This window comes from Notolepis coatsorum, assembly GCF_963971535.1.
Source record: "Notolepis coatsorum genome assembly, chromosome: 4".
In the NCBI taxonomy this organism is placed as follows: Eukaryota; Metazoa; Chordata; class Actinopteri; order Aulopiformes; family Paralepididae; genus Notolepis; species Notolepis coatsorum.
The window spans coordinates 148,925,403-148,948,817 of NC_140168.1; the positions used below are offsets into that span (position 1 = coordinate 148,925,403).

General features: G+C 45.1%; 1 protein-coding gene across 1 annotated transcript in view; it reads right to left on the reverse strand.

The window, feature by feature from the left end:
• The window catches only part of LOC311226729 (3',5'-cyclic-AMP phosphodiesterase 4D-like), a gene marked incomplete at its 3' end in the record, with an annotated part of 83,561 nt that overhangs the window by 49,414 nt on the left and 10,732 nt on the right, over positions 1 to 23,415 (reverse strand). The window contains 2 exon segments of the mRNA XM_084312139.1: positions 1,446 to 1,618; positions 3,401 to 3,494. Coding sequence (XP_084168265.1) covers positions 1,446 to 1,618; positions 3,401 to 3,494 — 267 coding nt within the window.

Here is a 23,415-nt window from a genome sequence, read left to right on the forward strand (position 1 = left end):
TTCTTAAGTGAAAAAAAATGCTATTTTGGTGGGCGGCTACGTGGCGTAGTGGGCAAGGCGCTCGCCACGAAATCTGGAGACGCTGGGCTTGCCTGTTCGAGCCCAGCGCTCCACATTTGCTTTCAGTTTAGCTGGTCGTCCGTACTAATACACATTGGGTGGGGATCGGGCGTTGTGGACAGCGACTCCTACAGGTCGGTTGGTGCGCCTGCGCAGTAGAATCAGGACGTGTTACTCCTCGCCACTGAGAGATCGAGCTGCGCAGGTGAAAAGATGCGACTGCTGTTACCTCAAGTACCGGAGGGGACTTGTGCTATGTATGACTTAGTCCACATTGCAGCCGGCTTGTGGGAGGCAAGAAACAGCGTTCGTGACAGGGGAGGGTTGAATTGGATGTTACGAAATTGGGATGGGAGAAAATATAGAAAATGGGAGAAAAAGTGGATAAAAAAAATGCTATTTTTAATCTCGATTAATCTAGATAAATTACAGAAAATTGTGAGATTAATTAGTAAAAAAAATGTCATCTATTGACAGCACTAGTATTAACCCTTTCACTACCACACTACAGAAGGTTAACCTTTCACTACCACACTACAGAAGGTTAACCCTTTCACTACCACACTACAGAAGGTTAACCTTTCACTACCACACTACAGAAGGTTAAGCTTTCACCACCACACTACAGAAGGTTAACCTTTCACTAACACACTACAGACGGTTAACAGTCTGTAGTGTGGTAGTGAAAGAGTTAACCTTCTGTCGTGTGGCAGTGAAAGGGTTAACCTTCTGTGTTGTCGCAGTGAAAGGGTTAACCCTTTGGTAGTGTGGTAGTTAATGGGTTAATCTAGTTGTTTAAAGCAGCTCCTGTACCTTGGATAGGCAATCGACTGATATAATGTTGATTATTACACATTATACATATAATATGGAGTATTATTTTATAGTATCATGGTTGAGGGTATAGTTTATTAGGGTACTGTAGGGTATTAACCCTTTCACTGCCACACGACAGAAGGTTAACCTTTCACTACCACACTACCAAATGGTTAACCCTTTCACTACCACACTACAGAAGGTTAACCTTTCACTACCACACTACAGAACGTTAACCTTTCACTACCACACTACGGACGGTTAACCCTTTCACTACCACACTACCAAAATGGTTAGCCCTTTCACTACCACACTATCAAATAGTTAACCCACTACCAAAGGTTAACCCTTTCACTACCACACTATCAAATGGTTAACCCTTTCCTTTCCCTACCACACTACCAAATGGTTAACCCTTTCACTACCACACTATCAAATAGTTAACCCACTACCAAAGGTTAACCCTTTCACTACCACACTACCAAATGATTAACCCTTTCACTACCACACTACCAAATGGTTAACCCTTTCACTACCACACTACTAAATGGTTAAAGCAGCTCCGGTACCTTGGCTAGGAGCCCCTCCTGCTTGGTGCTGACCCCGAAGCGAGGAATGGTGGAGGGGGCCAGGCTGGGGCTGCAAGTGGCCTTCTTCACCCCACTGATCTGGGACATGGGACGCTTCCTCTTGTCCTTCTCCTTGGCAGGTGGAGACATGATGTCCATGTCATGCTGTTTCTCTGTTCGATGGAGACAGAAGGAAACAGCGTGAGACATAGACATAATATAAAGGCTAGATGACTCACCCGCGCTGCTGGCCAATGGAGACCGACGTTGCCACATGGCGGCCATCTTTCCACAGGCAGCACGCCCACTCATAACATGAATGTCTATGGTGCATGTACTATTGAAATAACCAAAGCTTGCTAAATTTTCAACGTTGTTATAAACATCAGAGATGTAGTTATCATACTTATAATGGACTTTCATATGAAAATAATTTCAACATACGCAAGCATCATAGCTGGATCATACCCACGTTAATAACGTTTGTAATAAACCAAACTGTTTGTAAATCGGTTGAAAATTGTGCAAGCTATGGTTATTTCAATAGTACATGCACCATAGACATTCATGTTATGAGAGGGGGGCGTGCTGCCTGTGACAAGATGGCCGCCGGTGAACTACGCTGGAGACTCCGCCTTGTACCATCTAGCTATAGATATCTATGGGTGGAACGATACCTTAATTTGGATCAATACATTGATGCAAAAGGTAACAATCCAAGTCGATGCAATGTACTAGGCATGTCCCCGACTAAGGATTTGTATAGTCGACTTTGATTGGCCAAAATTTGCAGATAGTCGACTGGTATGCAAAAAAAATAAATAATAAAAAATTATAATATTATCATTCCATTTGGGCTGTGGGGGGTGCTTAATGTCTGAAGGAGTCGACTGAAGGCTTCTTGTCCTCTGCGAAAGCATGCAATTGGTCCACTGATGGATATATCTTGATATTTGTCTAGTGTTCATTAGATGGGTGAAATCCTCTTTCAGTGCCTCTGTGCCTGTTTTCTTTTTAGCCTCGCTGGTATGCGCGCCATCAGCGTTAGCCACGATTCTAGACATCTTTGCTTTTGGAAAGAATGATACATTTTTTAAATATTCTTTTGTATGTTATACTTTTTTTTTCTTTTTTTTTTGGCATTCGACTAAGAGGTTGGCAGTCGACTATGGCTCCTTTTGATCGATTAGTCGACTATTCGACTAATAGGAGTCAGCCCTACAATGTACACATCCTTCGATTCAGACCGCTAAAATATTGTAATATGCCCCAGTGTGAAGCAGGTTGTTGCTGAAAGATAGGAAATGTGCTTCAGTCAATGATCATCTGGATAAATAAAGGATAAGAAAACACTTTTCTGTGACCATGTGAGGGTAGATGGATAAAGTAGAGCTGCTCTACCTAGTAAGGTGTGTCTATAGATGGTAGATGGATAAAGTAGAGCTGCTCTACCTAGGAAGGTGTGTCTATAGAGGGAGGATGGATACAGTAGAGCTGCTCTACCTAGGAAGGTGCATCTATAGATGGTAGATGGATACAGTAGAGGTGCTCTACCTAGGAAGGTGTGTCTATAGGGAGGATGGATACAGTAGAGCTGCTTTATCTAGGAAGGTGCATCTATAGAGGGAGGATGGACACAGTAGAGGTGGTTTACCTAGGAAGGTGTGTCTATAGGGAGGATGGATACAGTAGAGGTGCTCTACCTAGGAAGGTGTGTCTATAGGGAAGATGGATACAGTAGAGCTGCTTTATCTAGGAAGGTGTGTCTATAGAGGGAGGATGGATACAGTAGAGGTGGTTTACCTAGGAAGGTGTGTATATAGAGGGAGGATGGATACAGTAGAGGTGCTTTACCTAGGAAGGTGTGTCTATAGAGGGAGGATGATACAGTAGAGGTGGTTTACCTAGGAAGGTGTGTCTATAGAGGAAGGATGGATACAGTAGATGTGGTTTACCTAGGAAGGTGCTGGAGATGAACTCAGACACCTGGTTTCCGGAGCGACTCGTCTCTGAAAGCTGACTGAGCTCTCGGTTCAACATCCTCTTGAACTGGAGGGAAACAGACAATGTAACTTTATTATACATTTACCCAAAGCAATTCAATTCAAGGGTATATGCAGCTACAGTATTGTGGATAGTACTATCTGATACACAATGTGATGGTGGGAGGAGCCTCAGAAATGTGATGGTGGGAGGAGCCTCAGAAACACAATGAACACTTCAAATGTTTTTAATTGGATCAAATAAAAAACTGGAAATTCAGGACAGGAAAACTGGCTTAGTTTGACCTCACCTTTGATACAATAAAACAATAGAAAAAAACAATATCATATTATCAGAATAAACAAAGTTCCTCCAGAAAGGAACTTTGAATACACACACAACAGACTGACATGGAGAGAGACTGTCTGAAATACACACACAACAGACTGACAGGGAGAGAGACTGTCTGAAATACACACACAACAGACTGACAGGGAGATAGACTGTCTGAAATACACACACAACAGACTGACAGGGAGAGAGACTGTCTGAAATACACACACAACAGACTGACAGGAAGAGAGACTGTCTGAAATACACACACAACAGACTGACAGGGAGAGAGACTGTCTGAAATACACACACAACAGACTGACAGGGAGAGAGACTGTCTGAAATACACACACAACAGACTGACAGGGAGACTGTCTGCTCAGCTACATTCTCAGAAAGGATTCAACAAGGTCACTTTAAGGAAAGAACTGATGTGGTTCTTGTATAGTATAGTTTAGAAATAGCAAGTATAGCATAAGGATATAGAGTAAAAACTGTATATTGTATAGTAGTGTACATAGGACCAGTGCCTTAATTTGTAGCTAACAGTGTATTGCATTATCTCAGGACTTTAGCATGTCTATTTTATCATGCCTATTTTATGTCTATTTTATTACCTGTTTATTATGTCAATTTTATTATTTCGTATTATTGGACAATCAAAGCGGGCATGGCCACCCGCATTTCACTGTATGCCCTGGTATGTATGTGACAAACAAACCTCTTGAATCTTGAATCTTGAACAACATAGTATTGCACTGCCCAGCATGCATATATTTTTAGTAAGAAAGTAGCTATATATATAGTACCTATAATAATCCTGGTGGGAATAGAACCGCTAACCCTGTGTAGTGTTAGTGCCTTGCTCTACCCATTGAGATACAAAGGGAATGGAACCCCTAACCCTGGCAGTGTATGTTCTGCAGGTCTCCTGGTGCTGAGTGTGAATGTGCTGGACTGACAGGACCCTGAGGAAGCGTCTTCCATGGCGTCACCGTGTTATATAATCACTGCTACTGCTATCACTGTGTCTGGGACTCTGCTACTGGATGGTGTGTGTGTGCGTGTGTGTGTGTGTGCGTGTGTGTATATGTGTAATGCCGTGAATTAATTGTGTGTGTGTGTGTGTGTGTGTGTGTGTGTGTGTAACAGAAACTAAAGAATGAATATCAATAGATAGAGGAATGCATGAATGATTTCCCATCCGTGTCATAGATACAGACAAGCATACATGCACACACAGACAAATATACACACACCTAGTGTGAATGGACATAAACAACATAAATACTTGCACGCATGCTCGTGCACAGCCGCACGCACGCACACACACACACACACACACACACACACACACACACACACACACACACACACATACACACACACACACACACACACACACACACACACACACACACACACACACACACACACACACACACACACACACACACACACACACACACACACACACACACACACACACACACACACACACACACACACACACACACACACACACACACACACACACACACACACACACACACACACACACACACACACAAAGACAACTAGACCTCCTCTCCCATAGAGACCAGCACCTGATGCCCTGAGCATGGACCCCCTCTCCCATAGAGACCAGCACCTGATGCCCTGAGCATGGACCCCCTCTCCCATAGAGACCAGCACCTGATGCCCTGAGCATGGACCCCCTCTCCCATAGAGACCAGCACCTGATGCCCTGAGCATGGACCCCCTCTCCCATAGAGACCAGCACCTGATGCCCTGAGCATGGACCCCCTCTCCCATAGAGACCAGCACCTGATGCCCTGAGCATGGACCCCCTCTCCCATAGAGACCAGCACCTGATGCCCTGAGCATGGACCCCCTCTCCCATAGAGACCAGCACCTGATGCCCTGAGCATGGACCCCCTCTCCCATAGAGACCAGCACCTGATGCCCTGAGCATGGACCCCCTCTCCCATAGAGACCAGCACCTGATGCCCTGAGCCTGGACCCCCTCTCCCATAGACTATTACCCCCATGATAAACTCCCCTGTGCCCCTGCCCCTGGCAAAGGCTGTGCACGCCAGTGGTCATGGTAGTTGAGTTTAGCAGGTGGGTACCAGGGGCGGAGCTAGGGGGTGGCTACCTGGGCTCAAGCCCCGGATGTATTCTGAAAAGCCCTGAATCTATTTAAATTTTTTTTTTTTTTTTTTTTTTTTATACAATTCATCATTGTTACATGAAAATATGTTTGCACCAGATTTAGCAGAAGCTAATTTCCATCTGTGGTCTATCCAGCTGCTAACTGTATTTGAGTGAGTTAAGTCTTGGTGTTATGGTAGACTCAGACCTAAGCTTTAAATCACAATCAACAAGTTGACAAAAACTTAATTCTTCCACCTTAGAAAAAAAATACGATGATAACTATTTTATTGCAATGCACTATTGCATTATTTTATTCTATTTTACTAACTATTTTATTGCACTGCACTATTTTACTTTGTATCAGTGAATCATAGACGCCTGGCCATAAGAGCATTCGGAGCATATCTGCTCTCCCACTATTGAACTTGGGGGAGCAAAGGTATGATCTTGCTCCACCACTTTTTGATTATATGAAAAATATGATATACCCCCCCCCAATATATAAATCTAACCATAACTACGTTATGGTTAACTGAGTTTTATAGTGAAAAGAGCAGCTTTATTGGTCAAGATTGAAGGCTCTATATTGCAGGAAATTGCACGTACAGGTTCATTAAATCCAAAAAAAAATCTGTCCCTTGCCTGCCCAAAAAAAAAGAAAAAAAAAAAAAAAGGGAAAAAAAATTATATTAAAAAGAAAAAAAAAACTGGACTAAGCCCCGGATCTCCTACAATCCTAAATCCGCCCCTGGTGGGTACAATAATGAACCCTTGCACTGAAGAACCATATGAGGATAAGATAGCAGGGGGCAAGGAGGGTCCCGCGGAGGGGGGCTCAGGCAGGAAGTAGCAGCAGTAGCTGCACTCCAATGGACAATGTAGTTGATGACGGGGTCCAGTAGAAGAAGAAAAAGAAGGTGAAGAAGGAGAAGAAGGAGAAGAAGAAGAGCCCATAAAAAGAATTGCGGAGGGCAGTAATACGCCACGATGCGTCTACTCTGCCGGAAATTCAAATAAGAAGAAGAAGAAGAAGAAGAAGAAGAAGAAGAAGAACCATATAACTCTGTTTTGAAATATTTTGGACTGACCCTGTATTTGCAGTTGTAAAGTCAATTAAAATCACTTGGGAGTGTGAATGTGATATAATTCAATGGTAATTAAGCCGATAGGTATAAACATACAGTACCTTATTATGAATGCAACTTGTACAGTGTGATTCCGAGTAAAAAGAGGTGAATATACTGCAGCCTCTCGAGTAGGCTACACTACTGTTCATTCACAAACCAAGCATGCAACATGTGTGAGGTGCATTCCTGCCACCCCCACTCCCCCTTCCCTCCTAGTTCCTTACCTGAGTGTACATCCACGACACGGAGAACAAGTCCCTGACTTCTGGCATTTCAGCACAGCGTGAAGCATCGGAGCAAACAGAACCGAATGAGAGATAGCTGAGCTGTCTTGCGGAAGATAGTAAGTAGTGGTGTGGGTACCATCTGTGCTACTGTTCTGCTTGCCTGCATGCCCCTCGAAGACCCACTGCAAGCAGACAGTCCACTGAACGGATACATATATATATATAAAGTCTGGTCGGTTTTACCAGTTGGAAATTCCACAGAGAGAGATGTAATCAATGAAGACGTGATGATTGCTATGGGGATGCGAGGATGCAAGGCAGAGAGAGGATTCCACTCGCCCGCTCCCCCTCCTCCTCTGGACTCCCTCATTCACTCTCTGCCTGCCCGCTCCCGTGTCTGTGTGTGTAAACAGAGGAGATACGCACTACTCCAGTCTCCGCCCCCTTTCCCCCCAAAATCTCTAAAAAATAGCAGCCAATGGGGCGCCTGCTGCAGCAGCGGCTGAGAGGGATAGTGGGCCCTCGTTGGCTGTAGCATACACAAGTGGGCGGGGTTTGAGGGTCTAATGGGGCGTGTGCACCAGGTTTGAAGATGATGTCAAGGAAAAGCTTGTGAATGGAGGGGGGGGGGGGGTCATTTATGTAAAGTAGACTAAAAATAGTACAGCGAGTGTGTGGTACCATCACCGTGGGAACGCTGGAAATAGCGCAGATCAACTTAGTGTTATGATGAACACATTGTGCCTCTAACTACCTCTATGTATCAGTTAATGGATGAATAAATAAATGAACGAACCAATGAACGAACGAATGAATGAATGAATGAATGAATGAATGAATGAATTAATGAATGAATGAACAAATGAATGAATGAACAAATGAATGAATGAATGATAATATTGTAGATATCCATTTGAAATAACCACACAAAACGGAACTAAATCAGCTAAATTTGTAATCAATTATGCAGCTAATTCTCTCATTGTGATAACTGTGCCGTGAACCGATAACACATCAGTATTATGGGGATGGTAGTAAAAAAGCAGTGTAAACAATATAACAAATCAATATAATTAGCTCTGGACATGTGCATAATTATGGGCAACAAGGTGCGAAATGAGGGTATGTATGCCCTCTCAGTTATATTTGCCCTACAATAAATAGTTACAATATATAATCTAATAATCCAATAATCTAAATCTAATATATAATGTAAAAATGCTAAATGCTCAAATGCTAAATATATGATCTGATGAAGTATACAGTATATTCACATAAGGTCTCACATGCACTTCCAACTTCCATAGAAATAATATATTTGAATTGTTATATAGTTTTCTCCATGTTTTTGTGTTTTATGTGTGGACCATATTTCCTATTTGAAAAATCAGCTGAGGTAAGAAAAGATAGTAAAAAACGTCAATAACCCCAAAAAGGCCCCTTGTTTCTCCTTCAACAGAGACATTAGGACCAGGGGTCATCAGAAACACAGGAGCTAAATAAATGCCTTAAATAAATGCCTTTGTAATTGCAATGAAGCAAAAGTTTCAAATGATCGCCATAAAAGGTCTCCTTGTTTCTTCTTCAAAAGAGACACTATAGGAGATGGTTAGGAGATCTGGTTAAGCCGGAACCGTTCGATATAACGCCATCAGCGATGCAAAAGCAATGTTCACTCAGCCTTTGTTCCTATGAGCCAGGCAGTATGGAAATGCGAAATCCTCCCTGCTGACTGATCTCCTCAGCTGACTGATCCACCTCAATGGGGGGTTGCCTGCCTCCCACGGACATCTCTCTCCCTCTCTCTCTCTCTCTCTCTCTCTCTCTCTCTCTCTCTCTCTCTCTCTCTCTCTCTCTCTCAGGATGAGAATCACAGCATCATGACTAACATGGACCTGCAGGATGAGAATCACACCATCATGACTAACATGGACCTCCAGGATGAGAATCACACCATCATGACTAACATGGACCTCCAGGATGAGAATCACACCATCATGACTAACATGGACCTCCATGATGAGAATCACAGCATCATGACTAACATGGACCTCCAGGATGAGAATCACACCATCATGACTAACATGGACCTGCAGGATGAGAATCACACCATCATGACTAACATGGACCTGCAGGATGAGAATCACACCATCATGACTAACATGGACCTGCAGGATGAGAATCACACCATCATGACTAACATGGACCTGCAGGATGAGAATCACACCATCATGACTAACATGGACCTGCAGGATGAGAATCACAGCATCATGACTAACATGGACCTGCAGGATGAGAATCACACCATCATGACTAACATGGACCTGCAGGATGAGAATCACAGCATCATGACTAACATGGACCTCCAGGATGAGAATCACAGCATCATGACTAACATGGACCTGCAGGATGAGAATCACACCATCATGACTAACATGGACCTGCAGGGTGAGAATCACACCATCATGACTAACATGGACCTGCAGGATGAGAATCACACCATCATGACTAACATGGACCTCCAGGATGAGAATCACACCATCATGACTAACATGGACCTCCAGGTGAATCACAGCATCATGACTAACATGGACCTCCAGGATGAGAATCACACCATCATGACTAACATGGACCTCCAGGATGAGAATCACAGCATCATGACTAACATGGACCTCCAGGATGAGAATCACACCATCATGACTAACATGGACCTCCATGTGAATCACACCATCATGACTAACATGGACCTGCAGGATGAGAATCACACCATCATGACTAACATGGACCTCCAGGATGAGAATCACAGCATCATGACTAACATGGACCTCCAGGATGAGAATCACACCATCATGACTAACATGGACCTCCAGGTGAATCACAGCATCATGACTAACATGGACCTCCAGGATGAGAATCACACCATCATGACTAACATGGACCTCCAGGATGAGAATCACACCATCATGACTAACATGGACCTGCAGGGTGAGAATCACACCATCATGACTAACATGGACCTCCATGATGAGAATCACACCATCATGACTAACATGGACCTCCAGGTGAATCACACCATCATGACTAACATGGACCTGCAGGATGAGAATCACACCATCATGACTAACATGGACCTCCAGGTGAATCACACCATCATGACTAACATGGACCTCCAGGATGAGAATCACACCATCATGACTAACATGGACCTCCAGGGTGAGAATCACACCATCATGACTAACATGGACCTCCATGATGAGAATCACACCATCATGACTAACATGGACCTGCAGGTGAATCACACCATCATGACTAACATGGACCTGCAGGTGAATCACACCATCATGACTAACATGGACCTGCAGGATGAGAATCACACCATCATGACTAACATGGACCTCCAGGTGAATCACACCATCATGACTAACATGGACCTGCAGGATGAGAATCACACCATCATGACTAACATGGACCTGCAGGATGAGAATCACACCATCATGACTAACATGGACCTCCATGATGAGAATCACACCATCATGACTAACATGGACCTCCAGGATGAGAATCACACCATCATGACTAACATGGACCTCCAGGATGAGAATCACACCATCATGACTAACATGGACCTCCAGGATGAGAATCACACCATCATGACTAACATGGACCTCCAGGTGAATCACACCATCATGACTAACATGGACCTGCAGGATGAGAATCACACCATCATGACTAACATGGACCTCCATGATGAGAATCACACCATCATGACTAACATGGACCTCCAGGATGAGAATCACACCATCATGACTAACATGGACCTCCAGGATGAGAATCACAGCATCATGACTAACATGGACCTCCAGGATGAGAATCACACCATCATGACTAACATGGACCTCCAGGATGAGAATCACACCATCATGACTAACATGGACCTGCAGGATGAGAATCACACCATCATGACTAACATGGACCTGCAGGGTGAGAATCACACCATCATGACTAACATGGACCTCCAGGATGAGAATCACAGCATCATGACTAACATGGACCTGCAGGGTGAGAATCACACCATCATGACTAACATGGACCTCCAGGATGATAATCACACCATCATGACTAACATGGACCTGCAGGTGAATCACACCATCATGACTAACATGGACCTGCAGGATGAGAATCACAGCATCATGACTAACATGGACCTGCAGGTGAATCACACCATCATGACTAACATGGACCTCCAGGATGAGAATCACACCATCATGACTAACATGGACCTGCAGGGTGAGAATCACACCATCATGACTAACATGGACCTGCAGGATGAGAATCACACCATCATGACTAACATGGACCTCCACGATGAGAATCACACCATCATGACTAACATGGACCTCCACGATGAGAATCACACCATCATGACTAACATGGACCTGCAGGGTGAGAATCACACCATCATGACTAACATGGACCTCCAGGATGAGAATCACAGCATCATGACTAACATGGACCTCCAGGATGAGAATCACACCATCATGACTAACATGGACCTCCAGGATGTGAATCACAGCATCATGACTAACATGGACCTCCATGATGAGAATCACACCATCATGACTAACATGGACCTGCAGGATGAGAATCACACCATCATGACTAACATGGACCTGCAGGATGAGAATCACAGCATCATGACTAACATGGACCTCCAGGGTGAGAATCACACCATCATGACTAACATGGACCTGCAGGATGAGAATCACACCATCATGACTAACATGGACCTGCAGGATGAGAATCACACCATCATGACTAACATGGACCTCCAGGATGAGAATCACAGCATCATGACTAACATGGACCTCCAGGGTGAGAATCACACCATCATGACTAACATGGACCTGCAGGATGAGAATCACACCATCATGACTAACATGGACCTGCAGGATGAGAATCACACCATCATGACTAACATGGACCTGCAGGATGAGAATCACACCATCATGACTAACATGGATCTGCAGGATGAGAATCACACCATCATGACTAACATGGACCTCCAGGATGAGAATCACACCATCATGACTAACATGGACCTGCAGGATGAGAATCACACCATCATGACTAACATGGACCTGCAGGATGAGAATCACACCATCATGACTAACATGGACCTCCAGGATGAGAATCACACCATCATGACTAACATGGACCTCCAGGGTGAGAATCACACCATCATGACTAACATGGACCTCCAGGGTGAGAATCACACCATCATGACTAACATGGACCTCCAGGATGAGAATCACACCATCATGACTAACATGGACCTCCAGGGTGAGAATCACACCATCATGACTAACATGGACCTCCATGATGAGAATCACACCATCATGACTAACATGGACCTCCAGGATGAGAATCACACCATCATGACTAACATGGACCTGCAGGGTGAGAATCACAGCATCATGACTAACATGGACCTGCAGGGTGAGAATCACACCATCATGACTAACATGGACCTGCAGGGTGAGAATCACACCATCATGACTAACATGGACCTCCAGGTGAATCACACCATCATGACTAACATGGACCTGCAGGATGAGAATCACACCATCATGACTAACATGGACCTGCAGGGTGAGAATCACACCATCATGACTAACATGGACCTCCAGGGTGAGAATCACACCATCATGACTAACATGGACCTGCAGGGTGAGAATCACACCATCATGACTAACATGGACCTGCAGGGTGAGAATCACACCATCATGACTAACATGGACCTGCAGGGTGAGAATCACACCATCATGACTAACATGGACCTCCATGATGAGAATCACACCATCATGACTAACATGGACCTCCATGATGAGAATCACACCATCATGACTAACATGGACCTGCAGGATGAGAATCACACCATCATGACTAACATGGACCTCCATGATGAGAATCACACCATCATGACTAACATGGACCTGCAGGATGAGAATCACACCATCATGACTAACATGGACCTGCAGGGTGAGAATCACACCATCATGACTAACATGGACCTCCAGGATGAGAATCACAGCATCATGACTAACATGGACCTCCATGATGAGAATCACACCATCATGACTAACATGGACCTCCAGGGTGAGAATCACACCATCATGACTAACATGGACCTCCAGGATGAGAATCACACCATCATGACTAACATGGACCTGCAGGATGAGAATCACACCATCATGACTAACATGGACCTGCAGGATGAGAATCACACCATCATGACTAACATGGACCTCCAGGATGAGAATCACACCATCATGACTAACATGGACCTCCAGGATGAGAATCACACCATCATGACTAACATGGACCTGCATGATGAGAATCACACCATCATGACTAACATGGACCTCCAGGATGAGAATCACACCATCATGACTAACATGGACCTGCATGATGAGAATCACACCATCATGACTAACATGGACCTGCAGGGTGAGAATCACACCATCATGACTAACATGGACCTGCAGGGTGAGAATCACACCATCATGACTAACATGGACCTCCAGGTGAATCACACCATCATGACTAACATGGACCTCCATGATGAGAATCACACCATCATGACTAACATGGACCTGCAGGGTGAGAATCACACCATCATGACTAACATGGACCTCCAGGTGAATCACACCATCATGACTAACATGGACCTCCATGATGAGAATCACACCATCATGACTAACATGGACCTCCATGATGAGAATCACAGCATCATGACTAACATGGACCTGCAGGGTGAGAATCACACCATCATGACTAACATGGACCTGCAGGGTGAGAATCACACCATCATGACTAACATGGACCTGCAGGATGAGAATCACACCATCATGACTAACATGGACCTGCAGGGTGAGAATCACATCATCATGACTAACATGGACCTCCAGGATGAGAATCACACCATCATGACTAACATGGACCTCCAGGTGAATCACACCATCATGACTAACATGGACCTCCAGGGTGAGAATCACATCATCATGACTAACATGGACCTCCACGATGAGAATCACACCATCATGACTAACATGGACCTCCAGGTGAATCACACCATCATGACTAACATGGACCTGCAGGATGAGAATCACACCATCATGACTAACATGGACCTCCATGATGAGAATCACACCATCATGACTAACATGGAGACCTCCAGGCCTATGGGCGGCACGGTGGTACAGTGGTCAGCACTGCTGCCTCACAGCAAGAAGGTCCTGGGTACGAACCCCAGCAGGGGGGCGTTTCTGTGTGGAGTTTACATGTTCTCCCCGTGTTCGCATGGGTTTCCTCCAGGTACTCTGGTTTCCTCCCACACCATGAAGACATGTATGGTAGGCAGGGACTACAGATTCTGATTAGCTAATTCTGGCACATTTACATTGATGTGGAAACTGAAGATGTTGATTAATGTGCACTGTTCCTGGGTAAACAATAAATAAATAACATGGAGACCTGCAGGATGAGAATCACACCATCATGACTCGGGGAGACGGCAGAGGGAAGCCGTGTCCTGGTGGCTGATCTGTGTTCATTGTTAAACTACATGGTTATTTTTGTTGGTAGAGACAGTTGTACCGTGACATGCTGTGTTATGTTGTGTCGTGTTGTGTTTCAAGTTCAAGTTTCAAGTTTCTTTAATAGTTGTCATACAGAAGTACAGAATACTTTTGTACAAAATGCTTCTTACTGTTGCGCTCCAGAGACTGTGCATGACAAGATAAGTATGAAATAAAAACATAGTAAAAATTAGAAGTAAAAAAAGAGGTCACAGTGTTCAGTTTAGACATATGTACAATGTTCGTAGACGTAGTTACCATACAATATACAATACTGTGCAGTGTACTAATATACAATACTATATAGTGCAAGGCATAAATGGACGAGGTGCAGTTTAGGTACAATTCACAGTAGGTGTACGAGTTGTAGTGCAAATCCTTTATCAATAAATATAAAGTGTAAGTGTGTTTGTGTGATCTAAAGTGTGGAGAGTGGGTGCTGCAGTGTGTTGTTTGTTTGAGTGAGTGTGTGCGTGTGGGTGTGTGTGCTGTGTGCATTTGATGGTTGTTGCATAGTGATTATTGTTCGTTTAGCGATTATTGTTCGTTTAGCAGCCTGATGGCCTGGGGATAGAAGCTCCTTCTGAGTCTTTCTGTGCTCGCCATAAGACTCCGGTATCGCTTGCCTGACGGCAGCAGTTCAAAGAGGCAGTTGTTCGGGTGGCTCGAGTCCTTAATAATTCTCTTAGCCTTCCCCTTGCACCGCTTGTTGTAAATGTTCTGGAGGGTGGGAAGCCCCCCTCTAATTGTGCGTTCGGCTGAACGTGTCACTCTTTGTAGTCTGCTACGGTCTTGTGCAGTGCTATTCCCAAACCAGGAGGTGATGTTGCCGGTCAGGATGCTCTCTATTGTACATGAGTAGAAGTTCCTAAGGATCTTCTGACTGACTTGGAACTTCCTTAGGCGCCTGAGGAAGTAGAGGCGTTGTCGTGCCTTCTTCACAACACTGTCAATGTGTGTGGTCCATGTCAAGTCCTCGGATATGTGGGCTCCGAGGTACTTGAAACTGTTCACTCTCTCAACTGGTGCCCCGTCGATGCTGAGGGGGCTGTAGTCCTTGACCCCCGACCTCCTGAAGTCCACAATCATCTCTTTTGTTTTGCTGACGTTCAGGGAGAGGCAGTCGTGTTGTGTGGTGTGGTATGGTGTGGTGTGGTGTGTGTTTGTTGTGTGGTGTTTGTTGTGTACGTTGTTGGAAGCCATCTCGCTGACAGTGTGTGTGTTTGTTGTGTACCTTGTTAGAAGCCATCTCGCTGACAGTGTGGTGTTTGTTGTGTACCTTGTTAGAAGCCATCTCGCCGCCAGTGTGGTGTTTGTTGTGTACCTTGTTAGAAGCCATCTCGCTGACAGTGTGGTGTTTGTTGTGTGGTGTTTGTTGTGTACCTTGTTAGAAGCCATCTCGCTGACAGTGTGTTTGTTGTGTGGTGTTTGTTGTGTACCTTGTTAGAAGCCATCTCGCTGACAGTGTGTGTTTGTTGTGTGGTGTTTGTTGTGTACCTTGTTAGAAGCCATCTCGCTGACAGAGTGGTGTTTGTTGTGTACCTTGTTAGAAGCCATCTCGCTGACAGAGAGTGGTGTTTGTTGTGTACCTTGTTAGAAGCCATCTCGCTGACAGAGAGTGGTGTTTGTTGTGTACCTTGTTAGAAGCCATCTCGCTGACAGAGTGTGTGTTTGTTGTGTACCTTGTTAGAAGCCATCTCGCTGACAGAGTGGTGTTTGTTGTGTACCTTGTTAGAAGCCATCTCGCTGACAGAGTGGTGTTTGTTGTGTACCTTGTTAGAAGCCATCTCACTGACAGAGAGTGGTGTTTGTTGTGTACCTTGTTAGAAGCCATCTCGCTGACAGAGAGTGGTGTTTGTTGTGTACCTTGTTAGAAGCCATCTCGCTGACAGAGTGGTGTTTGTTGTGTACCTTGTTAGAAGCCATCTCGCTGACAGAGAGTGGTGTTTGTTGTGTACCTTGTTAGAAGCCATCTCGCTGACAGAGTGTGTGTTTGTTGTGTACCTTGTTAGAAGCCATCTCGCTGACAGAGTGGTGTTTGTTGTGTACCTTGTTAGAAGCCATCTCGCTGACAGAGTGGTGTTTGTTGTGTACCTTGTTAGAAGCCATCTCACTGACAGAGAGTGGTGTTTGTTGTGTACCTTGTTAGAAGCCATCTCGCTGACAGAGAGTGGTGTTTGTTGTGTACCTTGTTAGAAGCCATCTCGCTGACAGAGTGTGTGTTTGTTGTGTACCTTGTTAGAAGCCATCTCGCTGGCAGAGTGGTGTTTGTTGTGTACCTTGTTAGAAGCCATCTTGCTGACAGAGTGTGTTTGTTGTGTACCTTGTTAGAAGCCATCTCGCTGCCAGTGTGGTGTTTGTTGTGTACCTTGTTAGAAGCCATCTCGCTGGCAGAGTGGTGTTTGTTGTGTACCTTGTTAGAAGCCATCTCACTGACAGAGTGTGGTGTTTGTTGTGTACCTTGTTAGAAGCCATCTCACTGACAGAGTGTGGTGTTTGTTGTGTACCTTGTTAGAAGCCATCTCGCTGACAGAGTGGTGTTTGTTGTGTACCTTGTTAGAAGCCATCTCGCTGACAGAGTGGTGTTTGTTGTGTACCTTGTTAGAAGCCATCTCGCTGACAGAGTGTGTGTTTGTTGTGTACCTTGTTAGAAGCCATCTCGCTGACAGTGTGTTTGTTGTGTGGTGTTTGTTGTGTACCTTGTTAGAAGCCATCTCGCTGACAGAGTGGTGTTTGTTGTGTACCTTGTTAGAAGCCATCTCGCTGACAGAGAGTGGTGTTTGTTGTGTACCTTGTTAGAAGCCATCTCGCTGACAGAGAGTGGTGTTTGTTGTGTACCTTGTTAGAAGCCATCTCGCTGACAGAGTGTGTTTGTTGTGTACCTTGTTAGAAGCCATCTCGCTGACAGAGTGGTGTTTGTTGTGTACCTTGTTAGAAGCCATCTCGCTGACAGAGTGGTGTTTGTTGTGTACCTTGTTAGAAGCCATCTCACTGACAGAGAGTGGTGTTTGTTGTGTACCTTGTTAGAAGCCATCTCGCTGACAGAGTGTGTGTTTGTTGTGTACCTTGTTAGAAGCCATCTCGCTGGCAGAGTGGTGTTTGTTGTGTACCTTGTTAGAAGCCATCTTGCTGACAGAGTGTGTTTGTTGTGTACCTTGTTAGAAGCCATCTCGCTGCCAGTGTGGTGTTTGTTGTGTACCTTGTTAGAAGCCATCTCGCTGGCAGAGTGGTGTTTGTTGTGTACCTTGTTAGAAGCCATCTCACTGACAGAGTGTGGTGTTTGTTGTGTACCTTGTTAGAAGCCATCTCACTGACAGAGTGTGGTGTTTGTTGTGTACCTTGTTAGAAGCCATCTCGCTGACAGAGTGGTGTTTGTTGTGTACCTTGTTAGAAGCCATCTCGCTGACAGAGTGGTGTTTGTTGTGTACCTTGTTAGAAGCCATCTCGCTGACAGAGTGTGTGTTTGTTGTGTACCTTGTTAGAAGCCATCTCGCTGACAGTGTGTTTGTTGTGTGGTGTTTGTTGTGTACCTTGTTAGAAGCCATCTCGCTGACAGAGTGGTGTTTGTTGTGTACCTTGTTAGAAGCCATCTCGCTGACAGAGAGTGGTGTTTGTTGTGTACCTTGTTAGAAGCCATCTCGCTGACAGAGAGTGGTGTTTGTTGTGTACCTTGTTAGAAGCCATCTCGCTGACAGAGTGTGTTTGTTGTGTACCTTGTTAGAAGCCATCTCGCTGACAGAGTGGTGTTTGTTGTGTACCTTGTTAGAAGCCATCTCGCTGACAGAGTGGTGTTTGTTGTGTACCTTGTTAGAAGCCATCTCACTGACAGAGAGTGGTGTTTGTTGTGTACCTTGTTAGAAGCCATCTCGCTGACAGAGAGTGGTGTTTGTTGTGTACCTTGTTAGAAGCCATCTCGCTGACAGAGTGTGTGTTTGTTGTGTACCTTGTTAGAAGCCATCTCGCTGGCAGAGTGGTGTTTGTTGTGTACCTTGTTAGAAGCCATCTTGCTGACAGAGTGTGTTTGTTGTGTACCTTGTTAGAAGCCATCTCGCTGCCAGTGTGGTGTTTGTTGTGTACCTTGTTAGAAGCCATCTCGCTGGCAGAGTGGTGTTTGTTGTGTACCTTGTTAGAAGCCATCTCACTGACAGAGTGTGGTGTTTGTTGTGTACCTTGTTAGAAGCCATCTCACTGACAGAGTGTGGTGTTTGTTGTGTACCTTGTTAGAAGCCATCTCGCTGACAGAGTGGTGTTTGTTGTGTACCTTGTTAGAAGCCATCTCGCTGACAGAGTGGTGTTTGTTGTGTACCTTGTTAGAAGCCATCTCGCTGACAGAGTGTGTGTTTGTTGTGTACCTTGTTAGAAGCCATCTCGCTGACAGTGTGTTTGTTGTGTGGTGTTTGTTGTGTACCTTGTTAGAAGCCATCTCGCTGACAGAGTGGTGTTTGTTGTGTACCTTGTTAGAAGCCATCTCGCTGACAGAGAGTGGTGTTTGTTGTGTACCTTGTTAGAAGCCATCTCGCTGACAGAGTGTGTGTTTGTTGTGTACCTTGTTAGAAGCCATCTCGCTGACAGAGTGGTGTTTGTTGTGTACCTTGTTAGAAGCCATCTCGCTGACAGAGTGGTGTTTGTTGTGTACCTTGTTAGAAGCCATCTCACTGACAGAGAGTGGTGTTTGTTGTGTACCTTGTTAGAAGCCATCTCGCTGACAGAGAGTGGTGTTTGTTGTGTACCTTGTTAGAAGCCATCTCGCTGACAGAGTGTGTGTTTGTTGTGTACCTTGTTAGAAGCCATCTCGCTGGCAGAGTGGTGTTTGTTGTGTACCTTGTTAGAAGCCATCTTGCTGACAGAGTGTGTTTGTTGTGTACCTTGTTAGAAGCCATCTCGCTGCCAGTGTGGTGTTTGTTGTGTACCTTGTTAGAAGCCATCTCGCTGGCAGAGTGGTGTTTGTTGTGTACCTTGTTAGAAGCCATCTCACTGACAGAGTGTGGTGTTTGTTGTGTACCTTGTTAGAAGCCATCTCACTGACAGAGTGTGGTGTTTGTTGTGTACCTTGTTAGAAGCCATCTCGCTGACAGAGTGGTGTTTGTTGTGTACCTTGTTAGAAGCCATCTCGCTGACAGAGTGGTGTTTGTTGTGTACCTTGTTAGAAGCCATCTCGCTGACAGAGTGTGTGTTTGTTGTGTACCTTGTTAGAAGCCATCTCGCTGACAGTGTGTTTGTTGTGTGGTGTTTGTTGTGTACCTTGTTAGAAGCCATCTCGCTGACAGAGTGGTGTTTGTTGTGTACCTTGTTAGAAGCCATCTCGCTGACAGAGAGTGGTGTTTGTTGTGTACCTTGTTAGAAGCCATCTCGCTGACAGAGAGTGGTGTTTGTTGTGTACCTTGTTAGAAGCCATCTCGCTGACAGAGTGTGTTTGTTGTGTACCTTGTTAGAAGCCATCTCGCTGACAGAGTGGTGTTTGTTGTGTACCTTGTTAGAAGCCATCTCGCTGACAGAGTGGTGTTTGTTGTGTACCTTGTTAGAAGCCATCTCACTGACAGAGAGTGGTGTTTGTTGTGTACCTTGTTAGAAGCCATCTCGCTGACAGAGTGTGTGTTTGTTGTGTACCTTGTTAGAAGCCATCTCGCTGGCAGAGTGGTGTTTGTTGTGTACCTTGTTAGAAGCCATCTTGCTGACAGAGTGTGTTTGTTGTGTACCTTGTTAGAAGCCATCTCGCTGCCAGTGTGGTGTTTGTTGTGTACCTTGTTAGAAGCCATCTCGCTGGCAGAGTGGTGTTTGTTGTGTACCTTGTTAGAAGCCATCTCACTGACAGAGTGTGGTGTTTGTTGTGTACCTTGTTAGAAGCCATCTCACTGACAGAGTGTGGTGTTTGTTGTGTACCTTGTTAGAAGCCATCTCGCTGACAGAGTGGTGTTTGTTGTGTACCTTGTTAGAAGCCATCTCGCTGACAGAGTGGTGTTTGTTGTGTACCTTGTTAGAAGCCATCTCGCTGACAGAGTGTGTGTTTGTTGTGTACCTTGTTAGAAGCCATCTCGCTGACAGTGTGTTTGTTGTGTGGTGTTTGTTGTGTACCTTGTTAGAAGCCATCTCGCTGACAGAGTGGTGTTTGTTGTGTACCTTGTTAGAAGCCATCTCGCTGACAGAGAGTGGTGTTTGTTGTGTACCTTGTTAGAAGCCATCTCGCTGACAGAGAGTGGTGTTTGTTGTGTACCTTGTTAGAAGCCATCTCGCTGACAGAGTGTGTTTGTTGTGTACCTTGTTAGAAGCCATCTCGCTGACAGAGTGGTGTTTGTTGTGTACCTTGTTAGAAGCCATCTCGCTGACAGAGTGGTGTTTGTTGTGTACCTTGTTAGAAGCCATCTCACTGACAGAGAGTGGTGTTTGTTGTGTACCTTGTTAGAAGCCATCTCGCTGACAGAGAGTGGTGTTTGTTGTGTACCTTGTTAGAAGCCATCTCGCTGACAGAGTGTGTGTTTGTTGTGTACCTTGTTAGAAGCCATCTCGCTGGCAGAGTGGTGTTTGTTGTGTACCTTGTTAGAAGCCATCTTGCTGACAGAGTGTGTTTGTTGTGTACCTTGTTAGAAGCCATCTCGCTGCCAGTGTGGTGTTTGTTGTGTACCTTGTTAGAAGCCATCTCGCTGGCAGAGTGGTGTTTGTTGTGTACCTTGTTAGAAGCCATCTCACTGACAGAGTGTGGTGTTTGTTGTGTACCTTGTTAGAAGCCATCTCACTGACAGAGTGTGGTGTTTGTTGTGTACCTTGTTAGAAGCCATCTCGCTGACAGAGTGGTGTTTGTTGTGTACCTTGTTAGAAGCCATCTCGCTGACAGAGTGGTGTTTGTTGTGTACCTTGTTAGAAGCCATCTCGCTGACAGAGTGTGTGTTTGTTGTGTACCTTGTTAGAAGCCATCTCGCTGACAGTGTGTTTGTTGTGTGGTGTTTGTTGTGTACCTTGTTAGAAGCCATCTCGCTGACAGAGTGGTGTTTGTTGTGTACCTTGTTAGAAGCCATCTCGCTGACAGAGAGTGGTGTTTGTTGTGTACCTTGTTAGAAGCCATCTCGCTGACAGAGAGTGGTGTTTGTTGTGTACCTTGTTAGAAGCCATCTCGCTGACAGAGTGTGTTTGTTGTGTACCTTGTTAGAAGCCATCTCGCTGACAGAGTGGTGTTTGTTGTGTACCTTGTTAGAAGCCATCTCGCTGACAGAGTGGTGTTTGTTGTGTACCTTGTTAGAAGCCATCTCACTGACAGAGAGTGGTGTTTGTTGTGTACCTTGTTAGAAGCCATCTCGCTGACAGAGTGTGTGTTTGTTGTGTACCTTGTTAGAAGCCATCTCGCTGGCAGAGTGGTGTTTGTTGTGTACCTTGTTAGAAGCCATCTTGCTGACAGAGTGTGTTTGTTGTGTACCTTGTTAGAAGCCATCTCGCTGCCAGTGTGGTGTTTGTTGTGTACCTTGTTAGAAGCCATCTCGCTGGCAGAGTGGTGTTTGTTGTGTACCTTGTTAGAAGCCATCTCACTGACAGAGTGTGGTGTTTGTTGTGTACCTTGTTAGAAGCCATCTCACTGACAGAGTGTGGTGTTTGTTGTGTACCTTGTTAGAAGCCATCTCGCTGACAGAGTGGTGTTTGTTGTGTACCTTGTTAGAAGCCATCTCGCTGACAGAGTGGTGTTTGTTGTGTACCTTGTTAGAAGCCATCTCGCTGACAGAGTGTGTGTTTGTTGTGTACCTTGTTAGAAGCCATCTCGCTGACAGTGTGTTTGTTGTGTGGTGTTTGTTGTGTACCTTGTTAGAAGCCATCTCGCTGACAGAGTGGTGTTTGTTGTGTACCTTGTTAGAAGCCATCTCGCTGACAGAGAGTGGTGTTTGTTGTGTACCTTGTTAGAAGCCATCTCGCTGACAGAGAGTGGTGTTTGTTGTGTACCTTGTTAGAAGCCATCTCGCTGACAGAGTGTGTTTGTTGTGTACCTTGTTAGAAGCCATCTCGCTGACAGAGTGGTGTTTGTTGTGTACCTTGTTAGAAGCCATCTCGCTGACAGAGTGGTGTTTGTTGTGTACCTTGTTAGAAGCCATCTCACTGACAGAGAGTGGTGTTTGTTGTGTACCTTGTTAGAAGCCATCTCGCTGACAGAGAGTGGTGTTTGTTGTGTACCTTGTTAGAAGCCATCTCGCTGACAGAGTGTGTGTTTGTTGTGTACCTTGTTAGAAGCCATCTCGCTGACAGAGTGGTGTTTGTTGTGTACCTTGTTAGAAGCCATCTCGCTGACAGAGAGTGGTGTTTGTTGTGTACCTTGTTAGAAGCCATCTCGCTGACAGAGTGTGTGTTTGTTGTGTACCTTGTTAGAAGCCATCTCGCTGACAGAGTGGTGTTTGTTGTGTACCTTGTTAGAAGCCATCTCGCTGACAGAGTGGTGTTTGTTGTGTACCTTGTTAGAAGCCATCTCACTGACAGAGAGTGGTGTTTGTTGTGTACCTTGTTAGAAGCCATCTCGCTGACAGAGAGTGGTGTT